Source organism: Salmo salar, chromosome 14, assembly GCF_965601325.2.
Source record: "Salmo salar chromosome 14, fSalSal1, whole genome shotgun sequence".
NCBI lineage: Eukaryota > Metazoa > Chordata > Actinopteri > Salmoniformes > Salmonidae > Salmo > Salmo salar.
This window is the reverse complement of record NC_138304.1, coordinates 40,293,957-40,320,447: the sequence shown is the minus strand read 5'-3', so window position 1 is coordinate 40,320,447 and position 26,491 is coordinate 40,293,957. Positions and strand designations below refer to the sequence as shown.

Sequence of the window (26,491 nt, the reverse complement as noted above, 5' to 3'; positions counted from 1 at the left end):
TCCACTGATTTCAAATCTCATTCCTCCAGAAAGTGGAAAGCATTAGCAACACTTTTGCAGTTCTTCATGATATCTTTAAAAAAAGTAACTTTAGAAAGGATTACCTACACATACTGAGCAGCTCATGTTATAGACAGAAGCGTGCTACGTGGCAGACCAATCCAAACTCATCTTTCGGAATATGCAGACCAACCATTATCTCAGCCAATCGGGAAGGTTCCTGTCTTTCTCTGTGGCTAAACCAACTAGACTTGTAATTTAACAATTGTATTATTATATACAGATGGCATACACGTTTGTTATTAAGGCACATGAAAGTTCACATGTTCCAGAAGACAATTCTGCCAAATAAAATGCATTTTGATAAAAAATAAATGTTTACATTCAAATGCCTCTCCTGTGAAGTAGTGACGCGTGACATATGCCCAGTTTCCTGAAACGAGTCCCTTATAGCTAGCGACACACAATAGGAGTCCCTGGAGCATATAGCTAGCAACACACAAGAGGAGCCCCTGGAGCATATAGCTAGCTACACACAATAGGAGTCCCTGGAGCATATAGCTAACTACACACAATAGGAGTCCCTGGAGCATATAGCTAGCTACACACAATAGGAGTCCCTGGAGCATATAGCTAGCTACACACAATAGGAGTCCCTGGAGCATATAGCTAGCTACACACAATAGGAGTCCCTGGAGCATATAGCTAGCTACACACAATAGGAGTCCCTGGAGCATATAGCTAGCTACACACAATAGGTGTCCTTGGAGCATATAGCTAGCTACACACAATAGGAGTCCCTGTAGCATATAACTTCAAATCCCCATTCTACCTTCTCTCCATCTCTCTTTCTCTGCACACTTCACTGAAGTGTTTAGCAACATTGTACATTATTATCCCAGTCTCCTAAAGCACTTATTATCATGGCACATTGTTATTATTCTTCCAGTCATTTTAACCTTGAGCATATTCTGCTGAAAGCCCTTCACAACGTTTACAAGGCCCTTATAACAAACTGGGTGAATTTGAAATGGGGTCTCACACACACACACACACACACACACACACACACACACACACACACACACACACACACACACACACACACACACACACACACACACACACACACACACACACACACACACACACACACACACACACACACAGCGGCTTTCAGACTCCCCCTGGCTTATAGCAGTGTGATAGAAAAGCGTACTATAGAACATGACAAAAGCACAGTGTGGATTTGGTAGGGGGGTATTTCTGTTTAAGACCTGTGACTGTGTATCAGTGTATAGAGACAGAGATAACAATGATCGCAATGAGTCACTGAGACAGCTGTAGATATGCAGCTCAACACACCTCAAGAGGAACAACATATCAAATGCATCCTTTTTTGGTTTCCAGTGGAGCTTGTTGCTATGAACATTTCTAATGAATGTACCAGTCCCTGTTTCAAGACTCCTGTCTGGCGTAAGTAGGAGCCTGCTATGTTTGCAAGTATGTTTGTCCCTCAGGAGTCTACAGACAAAGATACATACACTGAGTATAAAAAACATTAAGAACACCGGCACTTTCCATGACAAATAGACTGAACAGATGAATCCAGGTGAAAGCTATGATCGTTTATTGATGTCACTTGTTAAATCCACTTCAATCAGTGTAGATGAAGGGGAGGAGACAGGTTAAAGAAGGATTTTTAAGCCTTGAGACAATTGAGACATGGATTGTATATGTGTGCCATTCAGAGGGTGAATGGGCAAGACAAAAGATTGAAGTGCCTTTGAACAGGGTATGGTATTAGGTGCCAGGCGCACTGGTTTGTGTGAAGAACTGCAACACTGCTGGGTTTTTCCCACTCAACAGTTTCCTGTGTGTGTCAAGAATGGTCCACTACCCACAGGACATGCAGCCAACTTGACACAACTGTGGGACGTATTGGAGTCAACATGGGCCAGCATCCCTGTGGAACGCTTTTGACACTTTGCACAGTCCATGCCCCAACACATTGTGTCTGTTCTGAAGGCAAAAGGGTGCGGGGTGCAACTCAATAGGTGTTCTTAATATGGCGTAGAGAGAAAAAGAGAGACTGAGCAGGGAAGGTGAGATCGATCCAGACGCTGTATTTAATGAGATACATGACCAAACTAGACTGTAGTTTACGTAATGACAGTGGGCTGTCTGTGTGTTTATGTGTGTATGGTGTGTGACAGACAGACAGACAGACAGACAGACAGACAGACAGACAGACAGACAGACAGACAGACAGACAGACAGACAGGGAGACAGGGAGGGAGGGAGGGGGAGGGAGGGAGGGAGGGAGGGAGGGAGGGAGGGAGGGAGGGAGGGAGGGAGGGAGGGATTCATCCACAGGAGTATGGTATCTGCTCCTGGACAAAAACTTATCTACAGGCGCTGAAGTTACAGCAATACTCTGGGAGCTATGGGAAGTTGTCTTGTTAGGGTGCGTGTGCGTGTTTATTGAGTCATCTCTGTCTCCGCTGCAGCTGACATCTCTTTGCTTGTCTCTTCTGCAGACACATGAAAGGCAAAAGAGGCAGAACCCCCCTCCCCTCTCTGTCTCTTTCCCTCACTCTCCTTTCCCCGTGGAACAGTGCAGAGCTGGGCGCAAAACAAGAATAACGTATCTGCAACAAGCAAGCACTGCTTTATAAGAGAAGGGGGAGGGAAAAAGAGAGAAAGAGGATGGGAGAGAGGGGGGTGAGAGAGGGAGTAGAGAGAGAGGAAGGAGGTAGAGGATAGAGAGAGAGGAGGGTAGTGCGAGAGAGGGGAGAGAGGAGGGTAGAGAAAGGAGGGTGGAGAGAGAGAAGATAGGAGAGTAGAGAGAGGGGTAAAGAGAGAGAGGGGGAGGGAGGAGGCTAGAGAGAGAGAGAGGGAGGGAAGTCAGTGGGTAGAGAGAGAGGGAGGATGAGAGAGAGAGGGGGGAGGAGGGTAGAAAGAGAGAGGGAAAAGAGGGAGAGAGAGAGGGAGGGAGGATGAGAGAGAGAGAGGGTGGTATAGAGAAAGACAGGGGGAGGGAGGAGGAAGGAAGGTAGAGAGAGAGAGGGAGGTAGGAGTGAAGCGCGGGAGAGAGTTCCAAATTGAGCAGCAGGAGCTTTTGAAAAAAATGTGCTTCTCCAAATATTGACATTTCCATTGTTTTAGAGTGAGGTACATTGGGAAAAACAAAAGAAAACTGCAAGACTGAATGGGAGACAAAACAAGCAACAAATTTAGAAGATAAGGCTTGTGAAAAAGTATCTATTTTTATAAAATTGTGCAGTTAGCTTAGCTAGCTGGATTGTTTACCAGTTGCTAAGCAGTTGCTAGGGACTGCTAGCTAGCTAGCCATAAAATAAGCTAGCTAGCCATAAAAAAAAATAGCTAGTTAACAACACAGTAGAAAGAAAAAATGACAGAAGACAAAGGACATCAAAGTAAAACAGTTCTCTAAAGACACCAGAGACAATAATATAAGAAACAAGCTGTTTTGGAAAAGGTAGGCTTATATTGCAACATTGTAGCAAACATCACCAGCATTTCTATGAAAATTGTTTACCCACCAGACATCCAGTTGGAGAAAGCTAGGTTTGATGATGGGACAGAACCATGAATGCCTGTTTGCAGATCTTACCAGTTGCAAAACAAGAGCAAATGTAATATTTCATACCAAAGGAGGGCAAATATGGAAAAGGGTTATTTGCAACCATTTCCCTTAATCAAAAAAGAGAGGCATCAGCCAAGGATGTCAGATCAGCATTTTTGAAGAAGCTGACCAGAGCAACACGTATCAAACAGTCAACTTCTACAATAATGGAACTGTATTGATACAAGGCAATGATTCAAGCCTCCAGGCTTTAGAGAATATGTTTGCTACCCTAAAAGTAGAAGCTGAACTCATCTCAGAAACTAAGGAACAAGTAAAGGAGGGAGATGGAGAAAAGCAGGCCCCAACACCTCAACAGCCTCTGTGACCCAGCAAGAAGCCCTGTGTCCCTCTACCTACCTTACCTGCAGCAGACAGTACCAATAACATTTATACAACACCAAGAACACCTGCTATGCAACGTTTCCACAACACCCTCTCTCTAGTTGAAGCAGACGTCATAGAACTCAGAGAGAACAAGCTTCAAGAGGATGACACTGTCCAGAAACTAAGAACATCTACTGCTAAATTAGAAAGCAGAATTGACAAACTGAGTCAGACAAATGATGACCTCAGAGACCATCTGAGCACAACAAGAGAGGAGCTAGTGCAGAGAGAGGTACATTGACACCCTCAACCAGCAGCTAGTCATTATGTCCTCTGCATCTAGAGAACATGTCCACCAGCTTGGTACAACACATGCAGAACCTGAGACCAGCATAACCAGCATGGCCTCCACCCCACAGCCTGATGACACTGCACCACCCTCCCAGTCTGCTCCAGCCCAGGTCAACCTACCAGCCTCCCAGTCTGCTCCAGCCCAGGTCAACCTACCAGCCTCCCAGTCTGCTCTAGCCCATGTCAACCTACCAGCCTCCCAGTCTGCTCCAGCCCAGGTCAACCTACCAGCTTCCCAGTCTGCTCCAGCTCAGGTCAACCTACCAGCCTGCTCCAGCCCAGGTCAACCTACCAGCCTCCCAGTCTGCTCCAGCCCAGGTCAACCTACCAGCCTCCCAGTCTGCTCTAGCCCATGTCAACCTATCAGCCTCCCAGTCTGCTCCAGCCCAGGTCAACCTACCAGCCTCCCAGTCTGCTCCAGCCCAGGTCAACCTACCAGCCTCCCAGTCTGCTCCAGCCCAGGTCAACCTACCAGCCTCACAATCTGCTCCAGAACAGTCTACTCTAGCCCAGGTCAACCTCCCAGCCTGCTCCACCCAGACAACCACCCACAACTACAATCCTTATCTATTCAAATGGGAAGTTCTTGGTCCAGGAAAGATTATTCCCTAGACACCAGGTGTATAAGTTATGGTGTCCTACAACTGAGAGTGCAATGCAGCTACTCAGTCAGACCAGGATTGACACCCCTGACTACATCATCATCCACACTGCCACAAATGACCTTTGTGCCAAAAGTGAAAATGTATCTGGGGCAGTGAGAACACTGTGGGCACAGGCTATGTTCCCAACAACCAATGTAGTTGTGTCCACCCTCCTACCAAGAAAATACTTCCCAGGACAGTTGATCAACAAAAGAAATCAACAGATGACTGCGGACTGTGCCTCACTGTTCAACGTCAGAATGGCTCACCATCCCACTCTGACATGCAAACACTTATACGACAATGTACACCTTGATCAGGTCAGTGTCAGAACATTTGCTAAGGACCTAAAGGATGCAACACCCCCCCCCCCCCCCCTTCCCTTTTCTGAAACAACAGTACCTCCACCATCCCCAGGAGAGTAAAGCCAGACACGGATTATTACAGCACAGCTATACAAGACCGGGCCCATACACAGCTTAACTAGACCCGGCCCATCACAACACAGCTCTACTAGACCCGGTCCATCACAACACAGCTCTACTAGACCCGGCCCATCACAACACAGCTCTACTAGACCCGGCCCATCACAACACGGCTCTACTACACCCGGCCCATCACAACACAGCTCTACTAGACCCGGCCCATCACAACACAGCTCTACTAGACCCGGCCCATCACAACACAACATTCAGATCTTCTGTATCTTGTGCATGTGACAAATAAACATAGATTTTATTTGATATAGTGTGTGTTTACCAGAGACGGTAATTTGAAGAAACACATGACCTGCACCAAAGTCAGATTAGGATATAGGCCAAGGACTAGATCATGTGTATTATTACTACTACATTTTGCTACTACTTTCACCACTTTTGGTCTTGAAATCTTTGGTTGCTTACTACACTACCGTATTCACTCTGTTACCACATTCCCTCACATGGCCTCAAGCGTTAAGGAGATGGGTGGGGCTAAGGCTTAAGAGGGTGTGAACGATGCTGAATGGGTGTAGACAAAGAAGAGCTCTCCAGTATGTGTAACAAAATATTCAAGGGCCATTTTCTAAAAGTGGGGTTACAAGTTTATCAACTTTCAAAGCAGAAATACTTTCCCATTGCTCCTCAACTGCAGTGTATGATATACCATTTTCTAGCTCTGAGTCTTTGCATTAATCCAATAAAAATAAAAAATAAATCAGATTTCGCTACATAGGACCCGAATTGAGCCGAATCGAGGTGGTCGGTCACATATATTCCAGACTCTGACATTGCTCGTCCTGATATTTCTTAATTCCTTTCATAATTTTTGTGTATTATTTTGTATTGTTAGGTAATACTGCACTGTTGGAGTTAGAAACACAAGCATTTGGCTGCACCTGCGATAACATCTGCAAAATATGTGTACGTGACCAATAAAATTAGATTTGATAAAATAAATACTGTAGTAAAAGAAAACTGTAGCATATACTATTGTAATTAATGTAGTGTTTTTGCAGATTGTAGTATATTGTACTAATTACAAGGAAGGTAGGACAGTAGGTAGGTAGAACTGGGTTCTGAACATTTAACCTGTAGGTAGGTAGGACTGGGTTCTGAACGTATAACCTGTAGGTAGGTAGGACTGGGTTCTGAAAGTATAACCTGTAGGTAGGTAGGACTGGGTTCTGAACGTATAACCTGTAGGTAGGTAGGACTGGGTTCTGAACGTATAACCTGTAGGTAGGTAGAACTGGGTTCTGAAAGTATAACCTGTAGGTAGGTAGGACTGGGTTCTGAACGTATAACCTGTAGGTAGGTAGGACTGGGTTCTGAACGTATAACCTGTAGGTAGGTAGGACTGGGTTCTGAACGTATAACCTGTAGGTAGGTAGAACTGGGTTCTGAAAGTATAACCTGTAGGTAGGTAGGACTGGGTTCTGAACGTATAACCTGTAGGTAGGTAGGACTGGGTTCTGAACGTATAACCTGTAGGTAGGTAGGACTGGGTTCTGAACGTATAACCTGTAGGTAAGTAGAACTGGGTTCTGAATGTATAACCTGTAGGTAGGTAGGACTGGGTTCTGAACATATAACCTGTAGGTAGGTAGGACTGGGTTCTGAACGTATAACCTGTAGGTAGGTATATGTATGTATATGTAGGTATATGCAAATTAAATACAGTAGTATTTACTATAGCTAAAAAAGTGAAGTGTTGGGGCCTCCCGAGTGGTGCATCGGTCTAAGGCACTGTATCGCAGTGCTAGCTGTGTCACTACAGATCCTGATTCGATCCCAGGCTGTGTCGCAGCCGGCTGTGACCGGAGACCCATGAGGCGGCACACAATTGGCCCAGCGTCGTCCAGGTTAGGGGAGAGTTTGGTCGGCAGGGATGTCCTTGTCCGATCACGCTCTAGCAACTCCTGTGGCGGGCTGAATGCATGCACGCTGACACGGTCGCCAGGTGTACAGTGTTTCCTCCGACACATTGGTGCAGCTGGCTTCTGTGTTAAGCGAGCATTGTGTCAAGAAGCAGTGTGGGATCCTGTTTCGGAGGATGCACGGCTCTCGACCTTTCCCTCTCCCGAGTCTATATGGGAGTTGCAGCGATGGGACAAGACTGTAACTACCAATTGTATATCATGAAATTATGGTAAAAAAAGTGTTGTGTTTTTGCAGTCTAGTGTTTTTGCGGACAATACTATATTTACTACAGTGCTTTTTTTTCGGACAATACTGTATTTAATACTGTATTTACTACAGTGCTTTTTTTCTGATAATACTATAGTGTTTACTATAGTATTCTACAGTATACTACAACAAGTAAGTACTACACTTGATCGAAGGATACTACAGTGTGTAGTATAGTATTCTACAGTATACTAGAGTTTACTACAGAATTCTATAGTAAGTACTGTAGTATTCTATAGTAAACTGTAGTCTTTTTTTCATGTGGGGAAGGTAAAGAGAGGGAGGGAGGTAGAGAGAGAACCCTACAGCATTAAAACACACTCTCCTTGAGACAACACATCATGAAACACAGACACACACACGCTCATAGACGCAGACAAACACAGATGGATGGATACACACACACACACACACACACACACACACACACACACACACACACACACAACATCAATTCAAGTGGTTGACAGTGGTAAGGTATATACAGTGAGGGAAAAAAGTATTTGATTCCCTGCTGATTTTGTACGTTTGCCCACTGACAAAGAAATGATCAGTCTATCATTTTAATGGTAGGTTTATTTGAACAGTGAGAGACAGAATAACAACAAAAAAATCCATAAAAACACATGCCAAAAATGTTATAAATTGATTTGCATTTTAATGAGGGAAATAAGTATTTGACCCCTCTGCAAAACCTGACTCAGTACTTGGTGGCAAAACCCTTGTTGGCAATCACAAAGGTCAGACGTTTCTTGTAGTTTGCCACCGGGTTTGCACACATCTCAGGAGGGATTTTGTCCCATTTCTCTTTGCTGATCTTCTCCAAGTCATTAAGGTTTCGAGGCTGACGTTTGGCAACTCGAACCTTCAGCTCCCTCCACAGATTTTCTATGGGATTAAGGTCTGGAGACTGGTTAGGCCACTCCAGGACCTTAATGTGCTTCTTCTTGAGCCACTCCTTTGTTGCCTTGGCCGTGTGTTTTGGGTCATTGTCATGCTGGAATACCCATCCACGACCCATTTTCAATGCCCTGGCTGAGGGAAGGAGGTTCTCACCCAAGATTTGACCCAGTTGTCCTCTGAATCATTCAGATGTTCATTGGCAAACTTCAGACGGGCATGAATATGTGCTTTCTTGAGCAGGAGGACCTTGCGGTTGCTGCAGGATTTCAGTCCTTCACGGCGCAGTGTGTTACCAATTGTTTTCTTGGTGACTATGGTCCCAGCTGCCTTGAGATCATTGACAAGATCCTCCCGTGTAGTTCTGGGCTGATTCCTCACCGTTCTCATGATCATTGCAACCCCACAAGGTGAGATCTTGCATGGAGCCCCAGGCCGAGGGAGATTGACAGTTCTTTTGTGTTTCTTCCATTTGCGAATAATCGCACCAACTGTTGTCACCTTCTCAACAAGCTGCTTGGCGATGGTCTTGTAGCCCATTCCAGCCTTGTGTAGGTCTACAATCTTGACCCTGACATCCTTGGAGAGCTCTTTGGTCTTGGCCATGGTGGAGAGTTTGGAATCTGATTGATATATTGCTTCTGTGGACAGGTGTCTTTTATACAGGTAACAAACTGAGATTAGCAGCACTCCCTTTAAGAGTGTGCTCCTAATCTTAGCTCGTTACCTGTATAAAAGACACCTGGGAGCCAGAAATCTTTCTGATTGAGAGGGGGTCAAATACTTATTTTCCTCATTAAAATGCAAATCAATTTATAACATTTTTTACATGCGTTTTTCTGGATTTTTTAAAACATTTTAGTCATCTAGCTCTTGTTATTCTGTCTCTCACTGTTCAAATAAACCTACCATTAAAATTATAGACCGATCATGTCTTTGTCAGTAGGCAAACATACAAAATCAGCAGGGGATCAAATACTTTTCCCCCTCACTGTAGGAAACCAGGGTGGGGAAAACAGGAAAATCAGCCACTCAGACAGTTGTGAATGACTGATCTAGTGGGGGGTGGAGTCCAGATTTTTTGGAGTTGATCATGTCTTTTTAGTGTGTGTGTGTGTGTGTGTGTGTGTGTGTGTGTGTGTGTGTGTGTGTGTGTGTGTGTGTGTGTGTGTGTGTGTGTGTGTGTGTGTGTGTGTGTGTGTGTGTGTCCGCCCAAAAAAAATTGAATAGGAGAGATGTCAGTCCATCATCACTAACCCAAGGGATAGTTAACCCAAATCCAACATTTGTCGGGCAATTTCACATGTCAAACGTGGTGTAATGTCAAACTGAGTCCATATTGCACACCATCTGTTGTGTGAATCCCAAGTTATACATTAGGGGTAATTCTGCAAGCCTCAATCCCAATTTGATGAGGAGGATTGGCCTACAGAATTCTCCTAATGCATATGGCTGGAAGGATCTACACAACAGATGGCTGTAGAAAATAGACACCACTTTTGAAGACTAGGACTCTTGGACCATATGCATCACTATACCCCTTTCAGGGAGATGATGGATGGATGTGTGTGTGTGTGTGTGTGTGTGTGTGTGTGTGTGTGTGTGTGTGTGTGTGTGTGTGTGTGTGTGTGTGTGTGTGTGTGTGTGTGTGTGTGTGTGTGTGTGTGTGTGTGTGTGTGGTGTGTGTGTGTGGAGACACTCTAAGCCTAGCAAGGAGAGGGACCAGCTGGACAGAAAGGAACTGTAGAGGGACTCACTCAGTATCTTAAAGGAAATTTAATGCAGTGGTCCTCAAACTTGTTTGCCTTGTGACCATCCAAATAAACAAAATCATGTTTCTAGTCACAGTCCAGTCCTTAACTGTGACCTATAACCAAAAAGGAACTTGCGGTGGTCCTGAACCACCATTTGGGGAACACTGCTTTAATGTTGGAGTGACTGTAGTCTTATGGACATAGCCTAAGGGTTTGGGCATGGCTAGGGTAAGAGTAATACTTACCAAAAGCTGTTGAAGATTATAGAGAGGAACAAAAAGAAAACAAAACAGTAGTTTTGTTTAGTTACAGTATGCATGGAGCATGTTCTCCATGTGGCTTTGCACTCCCATCGTGTTGTTTGTGTGGTGTGTCCCATCAGGGACATTCAAGGTCATTCTAATGTGTTCTTTATATCAAGAGTGTTGGATTAGGGTTTATTTGTCATTTTGAATTGTTCACGTACTGTATGATTCTGTGTATATGTTCATACTGTATATACATCTGATATAAGAATTATTCAAACCACATTATCCACTTGTAGATGAAAATACAAGACAAACACAAAAACTCAGGATGGAAAGAGAGAAATATGACACAGAGATGGACACGTCAGAACACACGGTACTGAGCCTGATTCAAAAATGTTAGGACAGGGGAACTCATAAAATGTGAATGTAACTCAAGAGTCCTTTTGTTGTTCTGTCACCCTCCTATCTCTGATGCATTCTGAGTCAGACATGCCCAGACAATAAGCCTGGGCCCATATCCACAAAGCATCTCAGACTAGGAGTGCTGATCAAGGATCAGTGTAGCCTTTTTGATCGTAATTAATAGCATTTCATGGACAGATCCTAGAGCAGTATTCCAACTCTGAGACGCTTTGTGTATAAATGCTCAGCTCTCTCCAGACACATAGTAGAAACAAACTACCTTGAACTGGAAGCGGGCTTCAAGTAGTGAACTATGAACATTAGTTCAAATATACAGCTTGTGCTGTAGGCTACTCAGCTAACCTAGAAGTCAATCGAGAGTTGTTCTCTCTCTCAGTGCATGCTGGGAGTTTTTTGTAGTTGAGAGGTCATGTGGAGGGCTCTGTCCTTGCTTATTTTCTTGATTCTTTCCTTGGTCTTTTCTTAAATGTTTTATTTTCTATGGTGGAGTTGACACACAGTTAGTTTGAATGTGTTGCTGCTGATTTCTCGTCTTTTGACTCCTTCGACTAGGGATGTTCAAATCCAGAAAGAGCTGAGTCGGTTTAGTACGTTTGCTAGCGGTTTTCTGTCCCCGACTAGGGCAGGTGGTCAGGATGGAAGATGGAGATGAGGAGAAGGAAGGTGAGTCTGAGGAAAAGGATGATGAGGAGGCTTTCTTTTCAGACTCCTCCTCAGTGGGTCCAGAGCTGACAGCCAGTCAGGCAGAGGGGTCAAAGTACACAGTGAGGGAACTGTCAAGGTCCCTGAATGAGACTAAAGGGAAAAAGGTTAATCTTTAAGCTTTTTTTTGCGATCCGGGAAAGTTTGTAAGATCAGTACAACACGCTATGAAAAATGAGTGGCATGGTGTCCTCTCACCCAGGAAACGTTTTAGGTTAAGGAAGTGTGTCACAACCGTGCGTAAGGGTCTACCTTCAGACACTGTTTACTATTTAGATTCATATTTCTTTAATGGAAAGAGGAGTCTGTTGGGTGAATATGTCAAACCAAAAAAAGTACAGGTGTGTTTCTGCAGGAGACACATAGTGATGTGGAGAATTAAGTCGATTGGCGGCTCTGGTGGAAAGGGGAAAGTGTGCTGAGCCATAGAACAAATGTTAGTGCAGGAGAGGCAGTCCTTTTTACCACCGGGTCTGGCTGTACAAATGTGTTCCTCAAAGGAGGTGTGTAGGGGTAGACTGCTTGTAGTAAGAGCAGAAATTAACAACAGGGGTTTTGTCCTTATAAATGTGTATGCGCCTAACACAGGGAGAGAGAGGGGGTGTCTGTTTGGGTGTCTTAAACAGGAACTCTCACAGGTAGAGCCTGAGGGGACACTGGTGGTCGGCGAGGACTGGAACTGTACGATGGATTTAACGAAAGACAGAAATGGGGAGGAGCCTCATTCAGGCTCAGTGGAGGTGTTAAGGGACATCATTAAGCAGTTTGACCAAGTGGATGTTTGGAGAACAAGACATCCCAACACAAGACAGTATACATGTGTGAAGGTCTTTGGGGCTAGGGTGAGTGCAGCCAGACTCGATCAGTTTTACATGTCAAGGAATCAGAGCAATAGGCTGTTGGGCGCTACCATTCTCCCTGTGGGTTTTTCAGATCACCACATAACCATGGCTCGGCTGTCTATTTCACCAGGACCTCGGCAGGCATCCTATTGTAAGTTTAATGTAAAGTTCTTACAAGTTGACACTTTTTTCCCAGGTTTCCAGACTTTTTGGGAAAGGTGGGGGCAGCGAAGAGAGGAGTATGAGTCTCTGAGTCAATGGTGAGATGTGGGAAAAGTCCAAATTCTGCTTTTCTGTCAACAGTATACAGCTCTCTCATCCTCAGAGGCTAGGAGAGTATTGTGCGGAACTCGAGCGTAGTATCAGGGTTAATTGAAGGTAGAGCTGGTTGGGCAGGGCAATGTACGCCTCCAGGCTAATTTAGTTTTTTCCAGGTTAAAGCAAATGGAGCACGTGTAAGAGCTAGGTTCTCCATGCTCAAGGAGATGGATGCTCCCACTTCCTTCTTCTTTGGGTTGGATAGACAGAGCGGTGAAGCCAAGGGTATGCGTTGTCTGCAGCTGTCGGATGGGTGGGTGACCTCTGTGGTGGGGGAGATGCGGGAGCGGACTGTGGAGTTTTATACTGAGTTGTATAGGGCAGAGCTGTGTGATCCTATGTGTGCACAGGTTTTGTTTGCAGAACTCCCTGAGCTCTCTCTGGCACAGAGGGATGAAATTGACATTCCCCTGTTGTCCCATGAACTGGCAGAGGCCGTAACCCAGATGTTCCCCGGCCGTGCACCGGGAGTCGATGGACTCCCAGGGGAGTTTTATAAAAACAAATCTAATTGAACCGGACTTCTTTTGTGTGTTGCGTGAGTGCGTCGGTGTAGGATAGTTGCCGATATGCTGCCATCGGGCGGTTCTGACTCTCCTGCCCAAAAAAGAGGACTACATGAACTTAAGAACTGGAGGCCTGTGGCATTGCTCTGTGTGGACTACAAGATATTTGCCAAGGTCCTCGCTAACAGACGGAAGTCCCATCTGGACTCTATAGTACACAAGAACCAGACATGTTGTGTACTGGGACGCTCAATCACGGACAACATGTTCTTAGTCGGGGACATGTTGGACTTGTCGAGAGGTTCTAATGTGAACTTTGGACATGTCTCTTTCGACCAAGAGAACGCTTTTGATAGAGTGGACCATGAGTATCTGTTAAATGTGATGTCGGTGTTTGGGTTTGGGGAAAGGTTTTTGACCTGTGTGAAGATGTTGTATGCTGGGGCATCATGTATGGTCAAGGTGGCAGGGGGGATCAGTAGGCCAGTCTGGGTGAGGCGGGGCATTAGACAAGGATGTCCTCAGTCGGAGCAGTTATATACACTAGCCATTGAGCCTGTTTTGGGCCTCATACACAGGAGACTGCAGGGAGTGTGCTGGACAGGCATGGGTGTGTTGACAAGCATAAAAGTGTCGGCGTATGCAGATTACATTTCTGTGATGGTCAGGGATGGGCAGGATATGCAGGCACTAGAGACTAGTTTGAAGTTGTACGAGGGAGCTTCGTCAGCTAAGGTGAACTGGGGCAAGAGCAAAGCTCTGTTATGTGGGGCATGGATGGATAGGGCCACTTCCAGGATGTTTGCAGTGGGGTTGTGAAGGGCTTAAAATGTTGGGGGTGTACCTGGGCTCAGAGAGGTGGGTCAGGAAGAACTGAGAGGGGCTGTCACAGGCAGTGGTATCAAGACTGGCCAGGTGGAGGTGGCTCCTGTCCCAAGTGTCATATAGAGGGAGAGTGCTGATAATGAACAATCTGGCGGCACCTTCCCTGTGGCATAAACTGGCTGTCCTCAATCCCCCCGCAAGCTGGTGGATTTCTTCTGGTCGGGCCATCACTGGCTGAGGTTGTCCGTACGCAAATTTATTTTATTTATTTTTATGTAACCTTTATTTAACTCGGCAAGTCAGTTAAGAACAAATTCTTATTTACAATGATGGCCTACCAAAAGGCAAAAGGTCTCCTGCGGGGACGGAGGCCTGGGATTAAAAATTAAAAATAAATACAACATAAATATAGGACAAAACACACATCACAACAATTGTGACAACACCACATGAAGAGAGACCTAAGACAACAACATAGCAAGGCAGCTACACATGACAACACAGCATGGTAGCAATACAACATAACAACATGGAAGAAACACAACATGGTAGCAGCACAAAACATGGTACAAACATTATTGGGCACAGACAACAACACAAAGGGCAAGAAGGTAGAGGCAACAATACATCACACAAAGCAGCCACAACTGTCAGTAAGAGTGTCCATGATTGAGTCTGAATGATGAGATTGAGATAAAACTGTCCCGTTTGAGTGTTTGTGTGTGCTTCGGGGACCTTTAACAGAATGTAACTGGCAGAATGGGTGTTGTATGTGGAGGATGAGGGCTGCAGTAGATATCTCAGATAGGGGGGAGTGAGGCCTAAGAGGGTTTTATAAATAAGCATCAACCAGTGGGTCTTGTGACGGGTATACAGAGATGACCAGTTTACAGAGGAGTATAGAGTGCAGTGATGTGCCCTATAAGGAGCATTGGTGGCAAATCTGATGGTCGAAAGGTAAAGAACATCTAGCCGCTTGAGAGCACCGTTACCTGCCGATCTATAAATTATGTCTCCGTAAGCTAGCATGGGTAGGATGGTCATCTGAATCAGAGTTAATTTGACAGCTGGGGTGAAAGAGGAGCGATTATGATAGAGGAAACCAGGTCTAGATTTAACTATAGCCTGCAGCTTTGATATGTGCTGAGAGAAGGACAGTGCACCGTCTAGCCAGACTCCCAAGTACTTGTATGAAGTGACTACCTCAAGCTCTAAACCCTCAGAGGTAGTAATAACACCTGTGGGAGGAGGGGCATTCTTCTTACCAAACCACATGACCTTTGTTTTGGAGGTGTTCAGAACAAGGTTAAGGGTAGAGAAAGCTTGTTGGACAGTAAGAAAGCTTTGTTGTTGAGCATTTAACACAAAATCCGGGGAAGGGCCAGCTGAGTATAAGACTATCATCTGCATATAAATGGATGAGAGAGCTTCCTACTGCCTGAGCGATGTTGTTGATGTAAATTGAAAAGAGCGTGGGGCGTAGGATCAAGCCTTGGGGCACTCCCTTAGTGACAGGAGGTGACTGATACAGCAGATTTTCTGACTTTATACACTGCACTCTTTGAGAGAGGTAGTTAGCAAACCAGCCCAAAGACCCCTCAGAGACACCAATACTCCTTAGCCGGCCCACAAGAATAGAATGGTCTACCGTATCAAAAGCTTTGGCCAAGTCAATAAAAATAGCAGCACAATATTGCTTAGAATCAAGAGCAATGGTGACATCATTGAGCACCTTTAAGGTTGCAGTAACACATCCATAACCTGAGTGGAAACCAGATTGCATACCAGAGAGAATACTATAGACATCAAGAAAGCCAGTCAGTTGATTATTGACAAGTTTTCCAACACTTTTGATAAACAGGGCAAAATAGTAATAGGCCAATAACAGTTACAATCAGCTTGATCTCCCCCTTTAAATAAAGGACGAACCGTGGCTGCCTTCCAAGCATGGGAATCTCCTCAGAAAGGAGAGACAGGTTAAAAAGGTTTGAGATAGGCTTGGCGATGATAGCGGCAGCAACCTAAAAGAAGAAAGGGTCCAAACCATCTGACCCAGACGTTTTTTTGGTGTCAAGTTTAAGGAGCTCCTTTAGCACCTCAGACTCAGAGACTGCCTGCAGGGAGAAACTTTGTAGCAGGGCAGGGGAAAAGAGGGAGGGGGATAAGCATGGGAGATAGTTGCATTAGAAGGGGTGGGAGATGAGGAAATGTTGGACGGTCAAGGAAGCATGGCTGAGTCAAATAGGAATCCTGACCTAATGAAGTGGTGATTATTAAAGAGCTCAGCCATGTGCTTCTTGTCAGTAACAACCACATCATCAACATTAAGGAACATGGGCAGCTGTGAGGAGGAGGGTTTATTCTCCTGGCCTTTAACCGTTTTCCAGAACTTCTTGGGGTTAGACCCACAGAGAGAGAACTGCTCCTTAAAGTAATTAACTTTGTCCTTCCGGATAGCCTGAGTGCGCTTATTTCTCATTTGCCTGAATGATAGCCAGTCAGCCGGAGTATGTGTGTGCCAAGCCTTTCGGCAAATGCAATTCTTGAGGTAGAGTAACTCTGCAAGATCACGGTCGAACCAGGGGCTGAACCTGTTTTTTATTCTCATTTTCTTTATGGGCGTGTGTTTGCTAACAATACCACTGAAAATATCAAAAAAGAAGGTCCAACCATTTTACAGAGGCCAGTTCATGAAGGAAGGCTTGCTCATTACGTTTCTTAGCAAGCGTCTATGACAAATCAGGACAGGTCGTTTCACTGAGCAGCCATTACGAACGCAAGGTGTAAAAACAGTGGTCACTAAGGTCATTACAGAAAACACCAGACTGATACCCATCATGATTATTTGTGAGGATAACATTGAGGAGAGTAGCCTTTTCTGGGTGTTCGGAGTCATACCGTGTGGGATTGGTAATAGTCTGAGAAAGATTTAGGGACTCCCATTGCTTTAGGACTTGGCGTAAGGGCAAATTCAGACTTAGTGTAAGGGGCCAGGAGAGAGCTTAGGGCAGGTAGGGTACAGGCTGGTGCTGATGGAGGACGATAGCACCCAGCAACAGTCAACAAAGAACTATTTGAAAGTTTAATGCTTAAAACCAGCAAATCAAATTGTTTGGGGACAGACTTGGTGGAGACAACCGAGCACTGAAGTTGATCCTTGGTAAAGATTGCCACTCCCCCACCTTTGGAAGATCTGTCTTTCCGAAAAAGGTTATAACCAGAAATGTTAACATCAGTATTCAAAACAGTCTTCCTTAACCACGTCTCAGTAATGACCAACATATTTGGATTGGAGCTGTGAACCCACACTTTCAATTGATCCATTTTAGGTAATAAGCTTCTAGCGTTAACGTGCGGAAAACCCAGGCTTTTACGAGAGCAGAAATCAGTGAAGCAGATTTCAGAGCACAAGTCAGAATTGGGGCTAGCAACAGTAGATGGGTCATGGTGTATATGCACATTTCCAGATATCATCAACAGTAACACAATCAAGGCACGGCATAGTAGAGGGACAGCTCTGCAGTGCTGATTTACGACATCTGAATGTGCATCAGATGGCAACAAGATCATATTGTACAGCAATTTCATCAGGTAACATGAATACAAAGCTGGCGAGAGGTGGTTAGAACAGGATGGGAGGCCAAAAGTCTGTGTAACCAAAAGAGAGTCAGAGCTCCGAGTGTGGGATCAAACATAGTCTGTCCCACAGTTTGGTAAAGAAAGGAGGACAGGGCCTGGTGGAACTGGAGAGCAGGGTGGCTGCATTCTAGCTAAAGGCGGCGCAGAGACTGCTGTACCATACTGATGTCGCCTGGAGGGAACCAGCACGCGTGCTGCTGAGCAGAGCTGGCGGATTAGCGTTGGACCGGCAGCTATTCCTCATGAGGCTGAAGAGCTGTGGGTGTGGGAGGAGCCGATGTTCCACAACCCAGCCATCCTTTAGAGAACGGTTCAGTAGGCCACCCTGCGGAAGCGACTGATGGCAGCGGGTTTACTAACGCTGGGTGACCTGCGGCTGCTGGGGCAGGAGGGGTGGAAAACCCCGGAAGTCCTAGCACAACAAACATGACTAACATCTCTTAGGCTGCTGGAGAGATTCCTGGAGGAGGTCCAGGAGGCACTGTCTGAGCCGGTAAGGGGGCGTGTTTGAGCGGCCAAAGGGGGAGGGGCCACCAATGTTTCCGCCACTGTAGGTGACAGCAGAGACTGGGGACGGCATAGACTGGGGACTTGGTCAATTTTAACACTCCGAGCATGTGGGAGTTTGAGGAGGTGGGAGGTAAAGCATTCTACAACCTCTGCATTAAGGTAAGGAACATTAGGAGCCTAACAGGATTGAAGGCACATCAGTGGCAGGGGGTATGTGGGGCGGAGAGTATGGTGGGTTTTAGATGGAGGGGGCTATACAAACCCCCAGTACCAAAGAGGTCAGGGGACCTCCAGTGGAGGGTTCTACATGGAGCCCTGGCCACTAACAGCTGGTTGGCACAGGTTGAACGGGGAGTCGGGCAGGGGTGTCCTTTCTGTGTCATGAGTGAAACTGTGATTCATGTGTTTTTTGTGTGTGCCAGGTTAATGCCATTAATGTCTCTGTTGGAATGTCTGTGTGAGAGGTTGGGGGTGGGTCTTACTGTTGGGATGTCTGTGTGAGAGGTTGGGGGTGGGTCTTACTGTTGGGATGTCTGAGTGAGAGGTTGGGGGTGGGTCTTACTGTTGGTATGTCTGTGTGAGAGGTTGGGGATGGGTCTTACTGTTGGGATGTCTGTGTGAGAGGTTGGGGGTGGGTCTTACTGTTGGAATGTCTGTGTGAGAGGTTGGGGGTGGATCTTACTGTTGGGATGTCTGTGTGAGAGGTTGGGGGTGGGTCTTACTGTTGGGATGTCTGTGTGAGAGGTTGGGGGTGCGTCTTACTGTTGGGAAGTCTGTGTGAGAGGTTGGGGGTGGGTCTTACTGTTGGGATGTCTGTGTGAGAGGTTGGGGGTGGGTCTTACTGTTGAGATGTCTGTGTGAGAGGTTGGGGGTGGGTCTTACTGTTGGGATGTCTGTGTGAGAGGTTGGGGGTGGGTCTTACTGTTGGGATGTCTGTGTGAGAGGTTGGGGGTGGGTCTTACTGTTGGGATGTCTGTGTGAGAGGTTGGGGGTGGGTCTTACTGTTGGGATGTCTGTGTGAGAGGTTGGGGGTGGGTCTTACTGTTGGGATGTCTGTGTGAGAGGTTGGGGGTGGGTCTTACTGTTGGGATGTCTGTGTGAGAGGTTGGGGGTGGGTCTTACTGTTGGGATGTCTGTGTGAGAGGTTGGGGGTGGGTCTTACTGTTGGGATGTCTGTGTGAGAGGTTGGGGGTGGGTCTTACTGTTGGGATGTCTGTGTGAGAGGTTGGGGGTGGGTCTTACTGTTGGGATGTCTGTGTGAGAGGTTGGGGGTGGGTCTTACTGTTGGGATGTCTGTGTGAGAGGTTGGGGGTGGGTCTTACTGTTGGGATGTCTGTGTGAGAGGTTGGGGGTGGGTCTTACTGTTGGGATGCTGTGTGAGAGGTTGGGGGTGGGTCTTACTGTTGTGATGTCTGAGTGAGAGGTTGGGGGTGGGTCTTACTGTTGGGATGTCTGTGTGAGAGGTTGGGGGTGGGTCTTACTGTTGGGATGTCTGTGTGAGAGGTTGGGGGTGGGTCTTACTGTTGGGATGTCTGTGTGAGAGGTTGGGGGTGGGTCTTACTGTTGGGATGTCTGTGTGAGAGGTTGGGGGGTGGGTCTTACTGTTGGGATGTCTGTGTGAGAGGTTGGGGGTGGGTCTTACTGTTGGGATGTCTGTGTGAGAGTTTGGGGGTGGGTCTTACTGTTGGGATGTCTGTGTGAGAGGTTGGGGGTGGGTCTTACTGTTGGGATGTCTGTGTGAGAGGTTGGGGGTGGGTCTTACTGTTGGGATGTCTGTGTGAGAGGTTGAGGGTGGGTCTTAATGTTGGGATGTCTGTGTGAGAGGTTGGGGGTGGGTCTTAATGTTGGGATGTCTGTGTGAGAGGTTGGGGGTGGGTCTTACTGTTGGGATGTCTGTGTGAGAGGTTGGGGGTGGGTCTTACTGTTGGGATGTCTGTGTGAGAGGTTGGGGGTGGGTCTTACTGTTGGGATGTCTGTGTGAGAGGTTGGGGGTGGGTCTTACTGTTGGGATGTTTATCATGGGGTACAGGTATTCAAATAAGGAGAAGGCCAAATGTGTGTTGTTTAATTTTCTGTTTGCTCTGGCAAAGTTGTCAATTTGGCTAACAAGGAGGAACAGGGTCAAAGGTGGGGGGATAACATACCCTTTACTAGTGTTTAAGGGATGGTCTCTGCATGTCTTATGGTTGAGTTTGACTTCTATAGAATGATAAAAAGTGTGGAGATGTTTCAGGAGATATGGTGTGTCGGGGGATGCCGTCTGTACAGCTGGGGAAGATGTTTTGGATGTACGGTTGTAGAAGTGGTGAGGTTTTGGTTATTGTGATGTGTGGTGTTGTTTTGTATCGTGGGGTAGAGTGCAAAGTAAGAATGCAGTACAGTGGATATTTGTTTTTTAAAGGGGGGGGGGGGGGTGAGGTTTTAATGAAATGAGGATGTATCATTAAAGAAACACAAAAACTCCCATTTGTCTTACCTGAGCGCAGCTGTTTAATGCGTCCCTGGCTGGAGCTGGGCTCTACAGGGAGGAAGTCTTTGAACCAGGAGATCTCTGGGTCAGGGATGCCACTGGCAGCACACAGCATGGTGGCCGTCCTGGTCCTCTCAACCACCTTCAGCTGAGGACCCATGTCAATGCTGGGGAAACCAAACGGCAACAGGTCCTCTGGGGGGGGGGGGGAATGTTATTTATTGTTATTCAAAGAGTTTTTCATTGCAAATAATTTCCATTTGTCTCTGAAGACAGTTCCACAGAAAATGTGATTTAGAATGTCTGTTGTCATGGAATGTTTGAGGTTTGGTGCCAACGTGGAGTATAGATGTCCAGTTGGTTCACTGCTATAAAAGTCATCCTTGTAAGTGTTGCATGCCATTTACTCTCTCCATAACATCTGGAGTCCACTCTCACACACCACACCTAGAGTCTAGGGTGGCTAGACTCGCAATCACACTTCAAACTACAATTCCTGTTGATTCATTATTTCTCTTCGCTAGCCTAGCTGGCCAGTGGTCACTAGATTAGGTCAACTGTGTTTGCAAACAAACAAGTGATCCAGTAAGTAAGGCTTCCTTCAGTCAATAAGCCTGGAGCCTGGCCAGCTCATTGTGTTAACACAGTCCAGTAGCTAATACCTCTTCTGCCAGGCTCCAACATGGCCTGTCCAACATGGCCTGTCCAACATGGCCTGTCCAACATGGCCTGTCCAACATGGCCTGTCCAACATGGCCTGTCCAACATGGCCTGTCCAACATGGCCTGTCCAACATGGCCTGTCCAACATGGCCTGTCCAACATGGCCTGTCCAACATGGCCTGTTGACACACATATTCCTCAGTTGGCCAAGGCCAAGGTCATACACATCCTACAGTAAAATGTACTGTTAGTCCCATTGGAAAAAAGTGTCTTACTTAGTGGCATATATCTTGACTTATTACATCCAGACTTTTACAGACAGTGGGCTATCCCGTCCTCCCCTCTTTTGCCATAGGCCTGGTAGTAGGTAGTAGTGTCAGCTCCATGATGAAGACAGAGAGCGGGGTCCCTGAGATGAAGACAGTCAGGTGTAACTGTGAGGTGAACAGAACACACTGATATCCTCTGTGTTCTTCCGTATCGTGTTGTCATAGTAACTATGCACAGGGTTTCTCCTCAGATACAACTGACTCAATTAGGCAGTCAGATAGCAGGGAGGGGCATGGCGCAGGGCGTAGTAACGACTTGTTAGCTGGCTAATTGTTAAAGTGTACAAACGATTAGAAGGAAGGACGTCCAACTGCGTTGGGGCTTCATGTTATGTGTATGTGTGTGTTTATACTATACTATCAGGGAATGGGGAGAAATACATCCGAAAAATGTACACAGATACCTGTACAGACACAGCGCGTACGCTCACACACACACACACACACACACACACACACACACACACACACACACACACACACACACACACACACACACACACACACACACACACACACACACACACACACACACACACACACACACATTTTCTCTGGTGAATTGGCTTCAGCTTCTCTCTGACTGTGGTCCAGATGGCCAGCCACATAATGATCCGTCAATCAGTCCTCCCTCCTCCTTTCTCTCCCCCACCTGACACCCCTCTCCTCCACACGCGCACACACCCGCACATACAATTACACGAACGCACACACACGCGCATACAATTAAATGAACGCACACACACACAACCTGGGTACTGTACCATTTTCCGTTCCCTCCTGGGATAGAACATTTGTCATCATGACTAATTGCGTGTCAATTAGATCAAAACCCCCTGAACTGGACTCAGTTCTATCATATACGCAACAGAGTTTCTAACTAATGTTTCTAACAAATGTATCTATGGGCAAAATAAGAAGGCCCAAAAAAATGAAACCTCTTCCTGTGTAGTTGTTATTTCTTACCGCCATGGTTCACCCTGCCACCCAGTCAGTAGTGTGACTGGCTGTAACATCTGTCTTCAGTTTCAGTACAGAGAGAGGAGAGGAGAGGAGAGGAGAGGAGAGGAGAGGAGAGGAGAGGAGAGGAGAGGAGAGGAGAGGAGAGGAGAGGAGAGGAGAGGAGAGCTGACTCCTCAGAGAGCCTGTCAGATAAGACCCACTCAGGGGGAAAGAAGACGAGGAGGCAAAAATAGTAAGATGCAGAGAGGAGAAGATGGCAAGTATGAGGTAAAAGAGGGGGAAGGGAGGAACAGGAGTGGGAGGAGAGGGGGTGGAAGATGAGGAAAAGAAAGAAGACGAGACTCAAGGAAATAGACTCAGTAAAAATAATGTCCAGGTCAGAACCCCTGTCACTGCCATTGACTGGGTTTTCATCACATCCTGGCCAGCTGTCCAGAGGACACCCATCAGTGTGTGTGGGGGGAATCCAAAATGAGCCCCAACACCCACGGCCCTATCTGATCAATGCTAATGACCTGGTTGAATGGATGCCAGCGATACCTCCATCGACAGGAGGGAGAAAGAGAAAGGAGGGAAGGAGTGAGGTCGGAAGGCAAGAGAGCCAGGTCGGAAGGCAAGAGAGCCAGGTCGGAAGGCAAGAGAGCCAGGTCGGAAGGCAAGAGAGCCTGGTCGGAAGGCAAGAGAGCCTGGTCGGAAGGCAAGAGAGCCTGGTCGGAAGGCAAGAGAGCCTGGTCGGAAGGCAAGAGAGCCAGGTCGGAAGGCAAGAGAGCCTGGTCGGAAGGCAAGGGAGCCTGGTCGGAAGGCAAGAGAGCCAGGTCGGAAGACAAGAGAGCCAGGTCAGAAGGCAAGAGAGCCAGGTCAGAAGGCAGAGAGCCAGGTCAGAAGGCAAGAGAGCCAGGTCAGAAGGCAGAGAGCCAGGTCAGAAGGCAAGGCCTCTTGAGGAGAAATATATTCATGGCTCATACATCTGTTCCCCACTGTCATCCTCCCAGGAGAGAGAGAGAGAGGGAGAGAGAGCGTGTAATGGAGAAAGAGAGGTTCACAGAGGTCGAGGGAAAGGGAGAGAAAGAGACAGAGAGAGAGATGGAGATAGAGAAAGATACAATTATTTTAAGTGGTGTAGGGGGTAAAACATATGACATAATTAAATCAATACTGGCAATATCTGCAGCTTCAAAATTGGCAAAAAAATAACATAATTATTTAACCAGGGGCGGGGCCTTTGCCAGGGCTGCAATCTGAGCCCAACGCTCTTCAATATTTACATCAACGTGTTGGCCACTATTCTAGAAAAATCCTCAGCCCCTGGTGTTAGTATCCACAATTCAGAGGTTAAATGCCTGCTGTTCGCAGATGACCTGTGCCTGCGGTCACACACAGCACATGGCCTTCAGCAGAGCCTGGGCCTGCTAGAGCAGTATTTCCAGACAGGGACCCTGGCAGTAAAAATATACAATAATTTTCCAGAGAAGATCCAGATCTCAGGGAATTAGACCAACGTTCTCAATTGGTACAAAATACAGAATATATAGTAATGTACACAGTATAATTACTTAGGTTTAGAGATAAACTCAACTGGACACCTACATTTTTTTTTTCACCTTTATTTAACCAGGCAGGCTAGTTGAGAACAAGTTCTCATTTGCAACTGCGACCAGGCCAAGATAAAGCGTAGCAATTCGACACATACAACAACACAGAGTTACACATGGAATAAAAAAAACATACAGTCAATAATACAGTAGAACAAAAGAAAACAAAAAGTCTATAAACAGTGAGTGCAAATGACGTAAGTTAAGACAATAAATAGGCCATGGTGGCGAAGTAATTACAATATAGCAATTAAACACTGGAATGGTAGATGTGCAGAAGATGAATGTGCAAGTAGAGATACTGGGGTGCAAAGGAGCAAGATAAATAAATAAATACAGTATGGGGATGAGGTAGGTAGATAGATGGGCTGTTTACAGATGGGCTATGTACAGGTGCAGTGATCTGTGAGCTGCTCTGACAGCTGGTGCTTAAAGCTAGTGAGGGAGATATCAGTCTTCAGCATCAGAGATTTTTGCAGGTCGTTCCAGTCATTGGCAGCAGAGAACTGGAAGGAAAGACGACCAAAGGAGGAATTGGCTTTGGGGGTGACCAGTGAGATATACCTGCTGGAGCGCATGCTACGAGTGGGTGCTGCTATGGTGACCAGTGAGCTGAGATAAGACGGGGCTTTACCTAGCAGAGACTTGTAGATAACCTGTAGCCAGTGGTTTTGGAGACGAGTATGAAGCGAGGGCAAACCAACGAGAGCGTACAGGTCGCAATGGTGGGTAGTGTATGGGGCTTTGGTGACAAAACGGATGGCACTGAGATAGACTGCATCCAGTTTGTTGAGTAGAGTGTTGGAGGCTATTTTATAGATGACATCACCGAAGTCCAGGATCGGTAGGATGGTCAGTTTTATGAGGGTATGTTTGGCAGCATGAGTGAAGGATGCTTTGTTGCGATATAGGAAGCCGATTCTAGATTTAATTTTGGATTGGAGATGCTTAATGTGAGTCTGGAAGGAGAGTTTACAGTCTAACCAGACACCCAGGTATTTGTAGTTGTCCACGTATTCTAAGTCAGAGCCGTCCAAAGTAGTGATGCTGGACGGGCGAGCAGGTGCGGGCAGTGATCGATTGAATAGCATGCATTTAGTTTTACCTGAGTTTAAGAGCAGTTGGAGGCCACGGAAGGAGAGTTGTATGGCATTGAAGCTCGTCTGGAGGTTAGTTAACTTGTTATGGATAGGGGGCAGTATTTTCACGGCCGGATAAAAAACGTACCCAATTTAATCTGATTATTACTCCTGCCCAGAAACTAGAATATGCATATAATTATTAGCTTTGGATAGAAAACACTCCAAAGTTTCTAAAACTGTTTGAATGGTGTCTGTGAGTATAACAGAACAAATTTGGCAGGCCAAAACCTGAGATCATTCCAAACAGGAAGCGCCCTCTCTGACTATTTCTTGGCCTTCTTGATCATCTCTATCCAAAACAGGGGATGTCTGCTGTAACGTGACATTTTCTAACGCTCCCATAGGCTCTCAGAAGGCGCCAGAACGTTGAATGATGACTTTGCAGGCCATGGCTGAAAAACAGTAGCGCATTTGGATAGTGGTCGATCTGAGAACAATGTGACTGGGGGCGCGTGCACGAGACGACTCCATGTTTTTATTTTTTCGTCTTTGAACGAAAACAGGGTTTCCTGGTCGGAATATTATCGCTTTTTTACGAGAAAAAAATCGCATAAAAATTGATTTTAAACAGCGTTTGACATGCTTCGAAGTACGGTAATGGAATATTTTGAAATTATTTGTCACGAAACGCGCCGGGCGCGTCACCTTTCTTTACCCTTCGGATAGTGCACGCACGAAGAAAACGCCGCTATTTGGATATAACTATGGATTATTTGGAACCAAACCAACATTTGTTATTGAAGTAGAAGTCCTGGGAGTGCATTCTGACAAAGAACAGCAAAGGTAATCCAATTTTTCTTATAGTAAATCTGAGTTTGGTGAGTACCAAACTTGGTGGGTGTCAAAATAGCTAGCAATGATTGCCGAGCTATCTACTCAGAATATTGCAAAATGTGCTTTCACCGAAAAGCTATTTTAAAATCGGACACCGCGATTGCATAAAGGAGTTCTGTATCTATAATTCTTAAAATAATTGTTATGTTTTTTGTGAACGTTTATCGTGAGTAATTTAGTAAATTCACCGGA

General features: G+C 46.1%; 1 protein-coding gene across 4 annotated transcripts in view; it reads right to left on the bottom strand.

Annotated features, from left to right (window-relative positions):
• Window positions 1-26,491, bottom strand: part of LOC106569513 (receptor-type tyrosine-protein phosphatase S) — a 122,364-nt gene that overhangs the window by 58,187 nt on the left and 37,686 nt on the right. For all 4 annotated transcript variants that reach the window (XM_014140942.3, XM_014140944.3, XM_082960970.1 and 1 more), the window contains exon 6: window positions 20,784-20,972. In XM_014140942.3, the coding sequence (XP_013996417.2) occupies window positions 20,784-20,972 (189 nt within the window). The remainder of the gene's footprint in view (window positions 1-20,783; window positions 20,973-26,491) is intronic.